This window comes from Nycticebus coucang, chromosome 12 (genome assembly GCF_027406575.1).
Source record: "Nycticebus coucang isolate mNycCou1 chromosome 12, mNycCou1.pri, whole genome shotgun sequence".
Lineage (NCBI taxonomy): Eukaryota > Metazoa > Chordata > Mammalia > Primates > Lorisidae > Nycticebus > Nycticebus coucang.
Window position 1 is genome coordinate 43918400 of NC_069791.1, and position 15233 is coordinate 43933632.

Below are 15233 nucleotides of genomic sequence, written 5' to 3' on the forward strand. Positions count from 1 at the left end.
CAAATGTCACCCTCTCAGTGAAACTCGCCCACCCCCCCTTTATTAGTACATCTTCCTTAATTAGCCATACTGTGTTTTCATATGGCCTGCTAAGAGACCATGCAATCTCTTCACTCACACATTTATTGATTACTATTTGCCCTGCTAGATTACCAGCTCCGTGAAGGCATATATTCTTCTGTGTTTATAGCATATCCCAAGCACCTGAAGGAATCTGACACCCAGCAGGTGTGGTGTCAACACTTGTTAAATGTATGAAGGCTTCAGGGACCTGCATAGGCTCACACAGGTTGTAAGTCAAGATTTGATCTCAAAGAGTGGAATTTCAGAGCTGTCCACACTAGCCACAGTGCAATACCACCTCCTTATTCTTCTAAGACTTATTCAAATGCTAACCTTCAAGAAGCTGATTTGCACATTCCGAATTAATCTTTCTTTTCCGCTTTCATGGCATCCTATTGTTGTCTACTTTATGGTACAGGTCAGCTTGTGCCTTTAAATATGTCTATTCATGTACGTATCTCCAGATAGGCTGAAGGTTCCTCCTGGGTATCTCTGATGTCTGAATTTTCTTTGGGCCACAGAAGGCACTGATTAAATTGCCATTTGACAAATGAATTTATTTATGAATATGTGACTGATGGAACTCTGAGAAAGCAGAGGTAGTTGATTTACAATTCAATAGGCTAATATCAGGAAAATATAAATCTGAATCAAATCTCCCCAACCCAGGAGTATTCAAATTACAACAGTTTCTTAAGGGAATTGATGAATTGTTCTGTAAATATACCACAGAAAGGACTTGAGACTGTCCTCTGAAGAGCAATGTATCAGTAGAATATAGAGGCACTTAAATCATAAATTGAAAGACTTTTCTAACTACAAGAAAAATTAAGTTGGCTGCCACCCTGAGGAATAGTAATTAAACTAATAGGGGACGTCTAATGGATCTAATCATACACTTAACAAATAATATCTGGCAGAACCATCAAGAAACTAATGAGGACACTCCCCCTTCTTTCCTGTGGTCCCAATTTTTGCTAAATCCTTTTGTTAATCATACCAAATAGGCATAGAATTTTCTTTCACCCCCAAATATGCCTGAAAGCACCCCAGGGTGATGGATGTCTATGCATGGGCTGTTAGCAAGAGATTTGGCTTTGTGTAAACAACAGTCGTTTACTTTACCATTTCAATGGTAATACTTTCTAAAATAATATTTAAAAGTCTACTCAGAAAATACATGAAATAGAAATAGACACAGAAAACTGAAATTAAATTTACCGCTATAAAACTTAGGTCTGCAAAAACTGTACATGGGTGATAAGTATTTTACAGACTGGGGATAGAAGATTAACACAACTTAACTCACCTAGCCATCTGCAGATGCTTTTTCCTGAGAATAATGAGAGTAACAAGCAGCAGTCCGATTAAAAGTGTGCTGAGGAGGGCCAGCACGGAGATCACCACCACATTGGGATTCATCTCTGTAACTAAAGAGATAAGCCACATGTTTTTTTAAATGTATTTTTTATTTCAGATTCATATGAGGGTAAAAACAATTAGTTTCCATTGTTTGCATTTTTTAGCTGAAGTCCAAGTTGTAGTTGAGCCCTCCACCCTTACAAAATGTCCATTAGGTCTGGGCACCCATAGCTCAATGGTTAGAGTGCCTATCCCGTGCACCAGGGGTGGCGGGTTTGAACCCAGCCAGGGCCTGCTAAATAAAGAAACAAAACAAACAAACAACAACAAAAAAATAATGCCCATTAGGTGAGAGCTTACCAATCCCCTTTCTGCCTCTCCCTCTCCTCCCTCACACATTATTATAGGATCTAGTATATGGTAACTAAAAGAACCATTCATTGATTTACATCTAATCTTAAGAGTGGTGAATTTATGGTGATAACAATAACAGTAACAACCATGTTTCCCCAAGCCCATCATGACCTCTTCCTGGTCAACTACAACTTGATAAACTAGGCTGATAAATGGTATTCAGGTGCCTATAACAAGCTATAACATTTCAAAAGTCTACAACATCCAAGGAATGTTCTTATAAAGGGAAACTAAAGAATAAAGAATGCCTATGCCATAGTTTAAATCCATTTGAAAATTGCAAATATAGATGCATTTCCATGTATTATCATTGTTTAACATTTTCAGAAGCTTTTAGAGTGTGGGTCTTATTGTATGCCCATGACGTTAAAGTCAGAAAGCACGAATGTGTACTTTGCTCACAACTAATAATGCATATGAAAAAGGCATTAGCAAGCTGCCATCTGCCGTAGCACTTAACACATTACCAGAAGCAGGCATTCTGATGATCCGTAGCCATATGTTTAGAGGTTTTCCATGTGCATGACTCAAGACATTAAACCTATTAATAGGTTGTAGGGCCTTTGGGAACAGGGGTTGTGTCCTTTTTGTAAACTTTATATAATAATGGGGCCTAGGATGGCATGTACGCATTATCTGTTTCTCCACACTAACGTGGAAGGCCAGGATAGCAGAGGCAGGAATATGTTAAGTGTCTTTTATAAACTTTTCAAAGTGGGTCAGAGAAGACAGATGCCATCCTTTGCACTCATCATAAAAATCACAGAACTGACCAGCACATATGATCCCTAAGGTCTTATGTATTTGCCACTTCCTATTTGGGCCAGGTGGGTTCCAATGTGTAGGCAGAGTGCTTGACCAGTAAGAACAATAGACTCATGGTCAAAAGAGCTTAATCAAGTTCAACTGGCTGTGAACTGTCATATGAAGAAGCCATTTTTATCTCCTATGGGATTCATTTTCCTCACTTGCACAGAAGTTTAATAATATCGATTGTAGCACAGGCTGCTGTGGAGATAACCAGGAATGAAGTACAATGAAGTACAGTTGACCTTTGAACAACATGGGTTTGAAACGTGCAGGTCCACATACAGGAAGATTTTCTTCCTCTCCCGCCACCCCCGAGACAGCAAGCCTAACCCCTCCTTCTCCTCCCTCCCTTCCTCCTCCCGTTCCTCAGCATATTCACCTTGCAGATGACAAAGATGAAGACCTTTATGACCATTCACTGGCATTTAAGGAATGGTAAATCTATTTTCTCTTCTTTATGATTTTCTTAACATTTTTTTTTATTTGGCTTGCTTTATTGTAAAGAGAACAGTATAAAATACATACAACACACCAAAATGTATTAATTGAACTGTTATTGGTGAGGCCTCCAGTCAATAGTAGGCCATTAGTAGGTAAGTTTTGGAGGAATCAAAGTTATATGTAGATTCTCTACTGCAGTAGGGGTTAGTGCCTCTAACCCCTGCATTGTTCTAGGATCAACTATATACTTCAAAAGCACTCAAGGGTAATTTCCAAAGACCAGATTCCATGAATGTGTATAATTACCCATTGTTGAGACAGCTATGAATGTGGGAACACTAGGGCTGTCGTGGCTAAAGCTGGTGACACTGCAGTTGTAGGCCGTGGCAGGAAGGAGACTGGAGATGGTCACAACGTGCGAAGAAACAGCAATCGGTTCCTGGAGATGCGGGAAATAGGTATTTTAGGTTATCGGTATCTATTTTTTTAAAGATTATTTTTCATATCCGAGTAGGTAATATATAAGAAGAGTAAAACTTTTAAAAGATAAAAAAGAATAGCCATGAGAAATGTTTTCTTGTTTCCCTACTCCCCATCTACTCAATTCTCTTCCACGGAAGTAGCCATTGTTGTTAGGTATTTTTTTTTCTTTCCATATATATATTTTATGGATATATAAACAAATAAGATATAGCTAAAAAGCCTGAGTGATGCCATATTTTATACATCGTTCTGCTTATATTTTACTTTAGCTATCAGTATCTTTTGGTGCTCTTTCCATACTGGTTTTATTCTTTATAAGGGTTGTATAGAAATTCATTGCAAGGCCACACAGTACTTTATTATTTAACCAGCTTCCTATTGGCGAACATTTAAGTAGTCTCCGATAATTTTGCTATTACAGTCAACGCTATAGTGTACATCATTTCACATACATTGGAATATATTATATGTATATATAAACAACACTCATTTAATGTATGGATATGTGTTATACACACACATGCTCACACAAAACCTATGTGTATATGTATGTGTAGGCATACATACATATACATACATTCATATAGTCCATGCCAGGGTCAAATTTTTTGAATTCGGTCAAAAAGTATACATTTTTCATGTTGAAAGCTATTAAAAAAACAGTCCTCCATGGATATTTTCCTGGTTACCCACTTATAACATTAATGCATGATGATGCCTATTTCTTTACGTTCTTTCCAACACAGTACCTTTGCAAATCCCAAGCTTTTCCAATATTATTAGTGAAAATTACATCTTGCAGTTCTATTTTATATTTCTTTTTACCATGATTGAAGTTGTTCAATTTTTCATAGGTTCAAGAGCCTTTGTTTCGGGTCATTGGTCTCTATCTTTTTGACTTGTAACAGTTCTTTCTATGTTAAGGACACTACCACTTGGTCTCTATCCTCAGCTTTAATATAGCATCTACCTAAGACATTGCAAACTTGTATGCTCAGAAACACTTAATATTAACCTATTCTTGAGTTAAACTAGTTGCTAACTTGGTGGACCCATGGCCAAACTAGTCACAAGTGCTAACACACAATATAAACAGTTGATCCAGCGTAACAGGTTTTCAAAACAAGATTCTGGAACAACCAAAATGATGCAAGTTATGAGCTCTTATTTTCCATTCTCGTCTCTTACACTTCTTCTAAACAAGAATGATTCTAAGGAAAGAAAGACTTTTGCTAACAGCACTCTGTCTAGTAAGTATCTGACTAACCATTGTTTTCTTAAAGAAAGACACCATTGTAGTTACAGAGAAGCAAGTCCATTATAGGCAGAGAAGTTACTGTCAAAAAGGACAGTGAAAAGACTCAGCTGTTCAGCACTAATCAAAGAGATGTGTTTGTGGATAGGAATCTCAAAAGGAGAAAGGAAAGCAAATTATCTTAACATGCAGTATGAAAAGATTTATACTCCTAGAAACTCTTTCTTCTTCTCAATCACATGAATTACTATTTAAATGGCATCAATTATTCATGCTTGTAGAATTAGATTATCCCCTGTTTTATGTGGAGTCCCTCACAAACTTACCCTTTTCCTTCTATCTCTGGCTGTAAAATATTTTTTCTCAGCTCCTGGTTCGTCTTAACTTCAGCTGTAGCAATACCTTTCTTCCAGCCTTCATTTTCCAGCAAAATGATCCTCCTTATTGACTGGAGATGTGTGTTTCTTTTACATTCTCTGTGTAATATGTAGCTCTCTTGTGACATCTATACTTATTTCAACACTTGTCTAACATGTGCAACTGTATCAAAATGCTCTGAAGGCAAATATTGATTGGACCATTTTTGTTCTATACAGTGCCTTTCAAATAATTGGTAATGGGTCCACAGTGGTTAAATTGCATTTTACATGGTTGAGTCTTTATCTCCTTGATCAATTTAATAGCCTATTTTTAAATCCCTTTGTATGTGAGTAAAAATTAGGCACAAAAGATAAACACAAAGATAAAAGTTTTGATCACGGAAACCCTAAAGAGTCAATAGACAGTTTCCATTTTCTTAGTTCAAAGAAATAGAATGTATTTATGATACCCAGATAATTAGCCTTAATTAAAATTAACTGAGAAAAGGAAAATAAAAAATGCCTGATACCTGGAGTTTGGTTTCCCGACTAGAGCCAACTTGCTGACAAAAAACTTCGAAGAAATCAGCTACTCCCTCTTCCACCCACAGCAAAGTCACTGAAGTCTGGGTTTTGTTCACTGCAAAGAGTGACTTGGGAGGAGCTGGTTCTAGCAAAGAAAAAGCAAAAAAAAAAAAAAAAATTAATTTAATTAAGTGTACTCCTTCTTCTTTCACTCATCAGCAGGTGAAATGTCTCCCAACCACACTGAGGCGGTTAAAAGCACCACACATAGCTTATTTTGCTTTCAAATATGTCCTTTCACAAAGATAGTCATCTAACTTGGAAGTCAGAATATTTTGCCTTTTTATCCCCTCTCTTTTCATACTTCTCTTTTTGGAACACTTCTGTTTTCTAGTTCAGCTTTATCATAGACACAATCTATTAATAGTTTTTGTGTCATCTACACTGGAGTTAGCATTGCCCTGACAATATAGCGCTTTCTGGATGAGAAACAATAGTCTTGCACTCAAAAAAAGGCCGAGCAAAATGAACTCGGTATTCTGCCTTCTAACAGAGAGATGCAGTCTGGTGCTCAGTCAGCAACCCGGCTTCCTTTTTCTGGAGACTATTTGGGCTAATTCAGGCAGAGGACTGGCTTCTTGAAAGTTCAGTCAAAATTAAAAGGGATAAATCTGAACAGATGATATGACTTGTTATGGAAAGGATTGATAGAAAGGGACCGGATAATTAAAATGTTAGAGATACATTTTTTATCTTAGACATTTTATCTTGGTCAATAACTTAATCCACTAGTCCAGAAATCATGCTGTGAGTGCCTCTCCCTTATTTCCAGTAATTGAGTCACTGGATTCGTTCAGTTGAGACCAAACTCCTGCATGTTCCCCAGTTTCAATTAAGTGGCTTAACGTCTCCTTCTCCATTCCTGAATCTTTCGCAGTCTTCTGCCTGTGACTTCATCCGCTGGACGTGGCCTTTTCCAGTTTGCAATGTGCTGTGCCTGCATTCAAGGTAGTAAGCTGGGGTCTCTGTTCCCTGCTCTCAGAACTCCTTGACACTGCTTGTTCAGACATATTACATTTTGCCGGCAGATTCACATAACAGCCTCTTCTGTCCTGTGTCCCCGTCAGACAGTTACCCATCATTCACTGCTTGATATTTGGATGTCTTTACATTTTCTGTCCCCACTCTCCCAACTTTGATCTGCAATTCTTGGATTTTAGCACTGTGTGAAAAAGTCCTATTGGCCATTCCACTGCTTTGGCAGGTAATGTCTTTGTGTGGGAAGGTTTGGAGCTTCTTTCTAGAAAATAATCATCATGACCCTGTCCAGAGCCAAGAAGTAGTCACAATCCACAATCATTCCTGACATGATTTATGCCAGATAACCTAAATGTGTGTCCAAATTAGAAGCATGCTTCTTCCCAGAGGCAACTTGACAAGGTTAGGCAGAAGAGTTGAAGGAGAAAAGACATGAGTTAGTCTTGGGCAACCAAAATTCATGGTAGATGGCAGGACCCCTTATCACTTGCAATGAACTGTCTGCTCATCAGACCTCGTATTATCTCACTTCTCCTCTGATGAAGACTGCTGATGAAACCACAGATCAGTTTCCACTTCTCGCATCCTTCCTAATTGCCTTTGCTAATAGGATTAGGTGTCGTGGAATAAGCCCTTAGTGATTCTGACTCTGCTTCCATGGAAGCAAGTGTGAGGTTCTCTGGGGGCAGAAATGAACGTTTTGTTCAGCTGAGCCTGCCTGGTCTTTTTCATTTTTAGAAATACATACTACAGAATGGTTTCCCAGAGTGAATTGCTCTGTCTGTACTCAGAATCCCAAAGACGTCTATCTTTTCCTCTTGGTGGGTGGATAAAATCAATTTAGCTATCCAATATGAACATTGCCTGAATCCTGATATCTGGATCCAACATTTTTCACCTGCGTTTTTTTTTATTCATCTTGTGAATATCTTACTATTACCTCAAACTCCAAACCGAGCCTGGCGCCACCCCCTTTTTACAAATTAATTCAGGTTTTTCTTTTACTTTCCGACTGTAGGAATAGTAGTTGGAAAAGCAGAATTGATTTGTGGCACCAAATGCATCACGAATGATACTAGCATTTTTTAAAATTTGCTAAGCCAATGATGTTGAGGCTTTTCTCTTACGTCTCAGTCCTAGACAGCAATTTTGAAAATTCCTTTTATTATTCCCTTTAATCTATTTTAAATTATATTGCATGTCCAGATGTTTGTCATCACACTCATTGATCATTACAAAAGTTCTATACCTTTTCCCTGGCTCTAATTAGTTCTTTCTTTGTGTTATCAATGATGGCTTAAATGATCTTAAAATTCTACTTCGTTCATGTTAAACCCTATCTGTGCAGTATCTATTTAAATATCTTACTTGAATTAGCTACATCTACCCATTAAGCTTCACCTGTATGCCTATTGCACAGACAGGCTGCCCCTTGGGAAGGCCAGTCTTCTCCCTGACCTTCAGACAAGTGGGGCTCTTTCCCAGCCTCTGTGCTGCTGCTCTGTAAGTATATTCAGTCTAAGGTCAAGGAAAAGTCTGACTTCCTCCCTGAAGCCTTACCTGACGACTTTGTCTTTCTGATCTTCCTTAGCCCTTAACTATTTCCTGCTTAATCTCTTGTCAGCAAAGTCCTGATTTTACAGGATCCTAATAGATTCTTTAAGAACAGGGGCCTTATGTTGTGTATTATTTTGTTTTCATCTCAAACTACCCACCTCTATATATCTTATCTATTGACTGATTTAAAACATGACTTAAGAGTCACCAGCCAGAAGAGCAGAACCCAAGCATCAGTCAAGACAAGACATACTGGGATTAAATTTTTATGTGCTCTGCCATTTTTATGAAGATCATGTTGATAAAATCATCAAATTTCAGTGGCCGAGTCAAAGACTGTTATGAATTATAATAACCGCTCTCAGTAGTCCCAGGAAGATGCCACATACGCTAAAGTAGGGCTTTCTTTTGCTTGGGATGAGATGTGGCTCTAAGTAATAAATAAGGACTTCAGAAAAATGTCCAAAAGGTCTGGGGGCTCTAAGAGCCATGAAAATAAACACTTTTATTTTCATGTAGAATATGGGGGCAATAAATTATTTTAAGGCCACTGCACCTGTTATGACTGCACTCTTTTCTGAAAGACATATCCCATCAGCTCTGTAGTCCACGAGTCACATCACAAATCATCTGCCTGGGGACTATTTGGGATCCTTATAAAACGTGTATTTCTCTAAATAAATCAGGCAGAAATTTCACTCTGGTATCCAAAAGGAAACAAAGAAACTTATTGTAAGATTTTACACGTGAAAGTATAATTAGATTGGGAGGGGCTTACAATTAAATTTCACTACTCAAAACAACCACTGTCCCAGGGAATGTGTTAAAATGTGAGAATGACACAGCAACTACCCACAGAGAGCTTCTGAGCACTTGAAATGTGGCCAGTCCAAATGGAGAGTTGCTGGACGTGTAAAATACAGACTGGATTGTGAAGACCTTGTATAAAAAAAAAAATCCCATTAATAATTCTTCATATTCGTTACATGTTAGAAGAATTCTACTTTGTATATATTTGGTTAAATAAAGTATATTGAACTCAATTTCATTTGTTTACTTTTCCTAACTTTTTTTTGAGTCTGACTTTGTTGCCCTCAGTAGAGTGCATGGAGTCATAGCTCACAGCAATCTCAAACTCTTGGGGCTCAAGCGATTTTCTTGCGTCAGCCTCTCGAGTAGCTGGGACTACAGGAGCCCAAAACATGCCTGGCTATTTTTAGCAATGGGGTCTCTCTCTCTCTGGCTCAGGCTGGTTTCAAACACGTGAGCTTAGGCAATCCACCCACCTCGGCCTCACAGAGTGCTAGGATTACAGGAGTGAGCCACCACGCCTGGCCTATTTTTCCTAATTTTTAAAATTTAAAATTACATATGTGGCTCTTGTTATGTTTCAATTGGATAGTATCAGGTTAAAAACATTTCTTCTTGTTAGCAGAGCAGAAGTTTGGAAATTATTGGCAGAGGCTGGTTGGAGGGGCCCCGCATCTCATAAGAAGGCAAGGTCAGCTTGGCTCCTCAGCTAGGATGGGGTGGGGAGCCTGCAGGCTTCTCATTTCAAGATTGTTCTCTTATAAGCTCCAGAGAAGGCAAGAAGTCTCTCCTGCACCACTGGTTATCACTTTTTATCTCTCTCACTGACATTTTAAATCTTAACTTATTCAAAGTTCCCATGCTCCAAGCTGGGAAATTCCTCTTTGTTTAAAATAATTTCAGAGTCTGTGATACTTGATGTGAGTCCCTACATACATGGGTAAAGGGGACAGGCATGCTCTTTTTAACAGAACAAGATAGACACATAGCCTTGCCTGCTTCTACATGCCCTCTACAAGCTCTCTAACAATGCCTGTAGCTAGTCGGCCTTCCCCCTTTACTTTTCCTCTCTCGCATTTATTGCCTCTTCAGGTTTGGGCTAGGAATCCATTTAATTTTATAAGAAAATCAAATACCATGCACAGAACCTGGGCAGACTGGAAGGCTCTAGTGCTTTCTCTACCATTTAATTTAGATTGGATTATGAGAGGCTCAAACTGTTACCGAGAATCTCCAGGGAGTAAAAGTGACCTTCGTGAAGTATGAGCTGGTGTCTGATTCTTATTCTGTGCTCTGGCAGCAAATCTTTTACTTTCTCAGGAATTGCGAAGGGACTAGTCAGGTGTAATATTTAGCCTTGGAGCAGAATGTAATGTGTTTGTCTAAAATCCAGCTTTCTCTGGTAGGTATTGCACTATTTCTTATTTTAATGTGAGCCATTCATTTGGATGCCGATAGCATAATGTTTATGAGGCCAAGAAGGTATCCATAAGGACCAGCTAGTTTCATTCTGTTTGTATTTTATACTTCTAAGCTTGGTGAGTCATTTTACACATCTGACATGGTAATAAGGGAAATTCAGTAGAAAAGTACGGTAGCACTTTGGGATGCTGAGGTGGGTGGATTGCTTGAGCTCACAAGTTTGAGACCAGCCTGAGCAAGAGTGAGACCCTGTCTCTACTGAAAATGAAAAAGTGAAGGGTGGCGCCTGTGGCTCAGTGAATAGGGCACCAGCCCCATATGCCAAAGGTGGCAGGTTCAAACCCAGCCCTGGCTGAACTGCAACAAAAAAAATAGCCGGGTGTTGTGGCGGGCGCCTGTAGTCCCAGCTATTTGAAGACTGAGGCAAGAGAATTGCCTAAGCCCAGAAACTGGAGGCTGCTGTGGGCTGTGTGACGCCACAGTACTCCACTGAGGACGATAAAACAAGACTCTGTTTCTACAAAAAAAAAAAAAAAAGAAAGAAATGAAAAACTGAACCAAGAGGATCACTTCAGCCCAAGAGTCTGAGGTTGCTGTGAGCTATGACACCACAGCACTCTATCAAGGGTGACAGTGAGGCTCTATCTCAAAAAAAGAAAAGAAAGAAAGAAAAGAAAAGCACTGTAAAAAATCATGTCAACCCATGATTGACATGAAAAAATCTATTTCTAATCTGCATTCACGGACAACAGTTTTCTAGTATCCTCTTTGTGTACAAAGGATGATCCTTCTCATGTAGATGAAATAAAGTCTTTAAAATTTATTTTGACTTTTTCAGCTGAAGCAATTCTACTTTTAAGGAGTGTACGTCACTGACATTTGACTTGGCCAAAGAAAATAAGGAGTGTAGGCTGCATAAATTAAGTTCAAGTTGGTGAAAAAAAATCTGCAAAAGAAAGTACGATTTGAAAGGGAAGAAACAAGAGGTAGAAAAATTATTCAGGATGAGTTGAGATTGAAATGCAATAAAATTAAGAAGAGAAGTACGTATTTATGGTAAACAACACAATCCTTGGTTTGACCTGAAGTTTATTAGGCTTTTTCTCATCAACTTAGAGAGGTTTTTTTTTTTTTTCTAGGTACATTTAAATAAGTAATTTCAACATTTTAAAACAACGCAGGGAAGTCTAAAAAGCATTCAGGCAAATATTTAGCATCTGAAAAATGCATTATATTAGACTTAGGCTTTTTTTCACATATAAAACATAAAATTTTCTCAGAAATTAGACATATTTGTCACTTTCATTACTTTGAAAACACATTCTTTATGGCTTAATGATAGCAAGTATAACACCCCTTTCTGTGAATCATTGGATAGGTTTATAGTTTTAGCAGCTTAGGCAATTTCTAAAGATTAATAGAGTTTTTCAGAGAAAGTTCTTATTTAACATTACTTAGTTTCACAACAAAATATCCGACTTCTTCCTTTTTCGTGATTCTAGGAATATGTGTATTTACTTAGAATTTTTATTTGGTTAGGAGCTATATATTGCAAAATTTTTAGAAAAAAATCACTACTTTCATTGTGTGATTAACCTTGTTGCCTTTACTCTGAGCTCAGGAATGAACTAAATTCTAAAACTTGAAGCAAAAGGTCATCTAATGCAGATGCTCCGTTCATAGCGAGGCCCTGAAATCCAGAGGCCCTAGGCACATTTCTACGGCAAAATAATTGGCCCGTGAGAGTAAAAACTGGGATCTAAAGCTCTATACACCCAATTAAGGGTCCTTACTACTGCCCCAGCTTCCTCCCTAAAAAACATATGGGTATTTCTCACTCATTTGCATATAATTCAGGAGGACAAAACCTCCTAAAAAGTTCCTTTGCCCAGGAGATCAACTTTTCCAGACTGGCACCTGCATTGTGCATTTCAATCAGGGCCATATTTCAGAGTCTTATGAATCCATCCTCCAGATTCTTCCAGTATACCGAAGAGAACAAGGCACCTGCAAAAACATTCAGCAGTTTTCTGGTGGGCAGGAGAAATGTTGTTAAAGAAGTGCTAAAGTCCAATGGCGTGGCTGTGGGCAGTTGGCAAACTGCATTGATCTTAGAAAACTGTAATGAGAAATGGGGAGGTGTGTAGTAAGGAGAGGGATTGGCTGGTGTCAAGCCCAGGTGCAGCATCATGGGACAGTGGCATCGCTGTCACTGAAAATCTAACCCAGAAAACAATGCTTGCGTGTGGCTGTTGGCCAGGCATGTCTATACACAGGGAAAGTAGCACAGCCCTTATGACCCTCTGCAAACCTAATAAGAAGTCACCAGAAGTAACTGGAGCCATCATCTCTTCCCCTCTGCTCACAATGTCTGTCACTGTCTTCCTGAAGATTCACCCACACTCCAGCCTCTCCACCGGCTCCCTTTGACCCACCCCCTCTGGCCCAATGAAGGGCATCATTCCAACACGGCTGGCCTCTGACTCTCTGGCATCATCAATTTCTCTGCGCTGTTGAAATATCAGAGAAGCTGTTTTCACCCACTTCAAGAAACAAATGAAACAGAACAAAAACCAAACTGACAAAAGCTCTCAGATCCTTTTACTCTTTTAGCTCCTTTGCATTTTCTTTCCTTCCCTTTATAAATAAAATTCTTCAAAAGTTTGCTATCCTGGCTATTTTGAGTTTGCCTCCTTTCATTCGCTTTGAACTCCTTTTAATTAGATTGTTTCCTTCCCCACTCTGCTCAAAACCACCGGTGACTTCTGGGTTGTTAAGACGTGATCAATTCTCACTCCTCATCTTACCCGAGGGATCTGCAGCTGTGACCAGAGTATCACTCTACTCACAGACGCTCTTTCTTGGCTTGGCTTCTGGAACATGACACTTTTCTGTATTCCTTTTTACATCCCTTACTTCTGGGCACTCCTCCTTAGAATCATCTGTGGGATCTTCCTTAACACCCCCACTTGTTAAAGTTGAAGTGGTCCAGGGCGTGGACCATGGATAGCATTAGGTTTTTCTTTATTTCTTGACAATCTCATCAAGTCTGTTTCTTGGCTATGCCCAGATTTTTATTTCCAGTCCTGAAGTCTCTACTGAATCCAAGCCCCTTTAATCTAATAGCCTAGGCAGTATTCTTTAATATTTAAAAGGTACCTCCAGAGGTTAACACATCTAAACCGGAATGTCTGGTCTTTCCCCTAAACCAGCCTCTCCACAATCTTCCACAACTTGATAAACAGCACCTCTGTCCTTCCAATTGCTCAGGCCTTACATGATGGTGTCTCTCTAGTCCTCTTTCACTCAGTCCTGGACAACCCAGCTGTACATTCTCTCAGCTCTACTTTCCAAATAAAGTTGGAATCTGACACTTTTCATCACCTCCACAGCTTTCAGCCTGACCCAAGCAAGTATAACCTCTTACCTAGGTGATACAATACAATGGTCTTCTACCTTTAAGGTGACCATGTAATTTATCAAGTGCCCAAACCAGTGCCCTTTTGGGGAGGAAGAGGATCGCTGACTTAACAGATCCATAAGAGGTGTAGAGCAGTACTGTGGGCCACAGAGATGTATGGTCATCTCACCTACGTGGTTTCCTGCCTTTACTACCCTCACTCCGAGCAGCCCCTTCTCTCCAGGGTGACGCTGTTTTCCCCACAACCCTTCCTATCTTCCTTTCCTGATTTGTTTTTCTCCATGACACTTGCCGCCCTTAAACATCCTTCTATTTCTGTTTATTGTCTTTTTTCTCCACCAGATTGAGGGTTGAAATTTTTGTCAGTTTTGTTTATTTCTGTGTCCTTAGAACCTAGAATAGTTTGTGGCACATAGTAAGTGCTAAGTAAATATTTGTTGATTGACAGAATGAATAAATTTTAAAATGTATAGGACCTTTAATATTTTATTAGCTTCTTTTTTAGCTGACTGGAAGCCTATAAATATCTATCTCTATCTCCATCATTCCTATCTCTTATCCACCATCTCTATCTCTGTCTCAATCTATCACTATCCTTCTCAGTATCTCTATCATCTTCCTCTGTCATCTCTATCATCCCTATCTCTATCATCATCTCTATCTCTATCATCATCTCTATCATCCCTATCTCTATCCTCATCTATCTCTATCATCATCTCTATCATTATCATCATCCCTATCTCCATCATCATCTCTATCATCTCTATCTCTATCATCATTTCTATCTCTATCATCATCCCTATCTCTATCATCATCTCTATCTCTATCATCTCCATCTCTATCATCCCTATCTCTATCATCATCTCTATCATCTCTATTTCTATCATCATCTCTATCTCTATCATCATCTCTATCTCTATCATCATCCCTATCTCTATCGTTATCTCTATCTCTATCATCATCTCTATCATGCCTATCTCTATCATCATCTCTATCTCTATAGTCATCTCTATCTCTATCATCATCTCTATCTCTATCATCATCCCTATCTCTATCGTCATCTCTATCTCTATCATCATCTCTATCATGCCTAGCTCTATCATCATCTCTATCTCTATCGTCATCTCTATCATCATCTCTATCATCCCTATCTCTATCATCATCTCTATCTCTATCATCATCCCTATCTCTATCATCATTCCTATTTCTATCATCCCTATCTCTATCATCATCCCTATCTCTATCATCATCTCTATCATCTCTGTATCTATCT

At 38.9% G+C, this 15233-nt stretch overlaps 1 protein-coding gene across 3 annotated transcripts in view; it reads right to left on the reverse strand.

Moving 5' to 3' along the window:
- The window catches only part of PTPRO (protein tyrosine phosphatase receptor type O), a 252097-nt gene that overhangs the window by 38116 nt on the left and 198748 nt on the right, over positions 1-15233 (reverse strand). For 2 of the 3 annotated variants that reach the window (XM_053557323.1, XM_053557321.1), the window contains exons 13-15: positions 5718-5857; positions 3397-3529; positions 1373-1493 (exon numbers count right to left, since the gene is read on the reverse strand). In XM_053557323.1, coding sequence (XP_053413298.1) covers positions 1373-1493; positions 3397-3529; positions 5718-5857 — 394 coding nt within the window. The remainder of the gene's footprint in view (positions 1-1372; positions 1494-3396; positions 3530-5717; positions 5858-15233) is intronic. The other variant, XM_053557322.1, reaches the window with a different exon arrangement.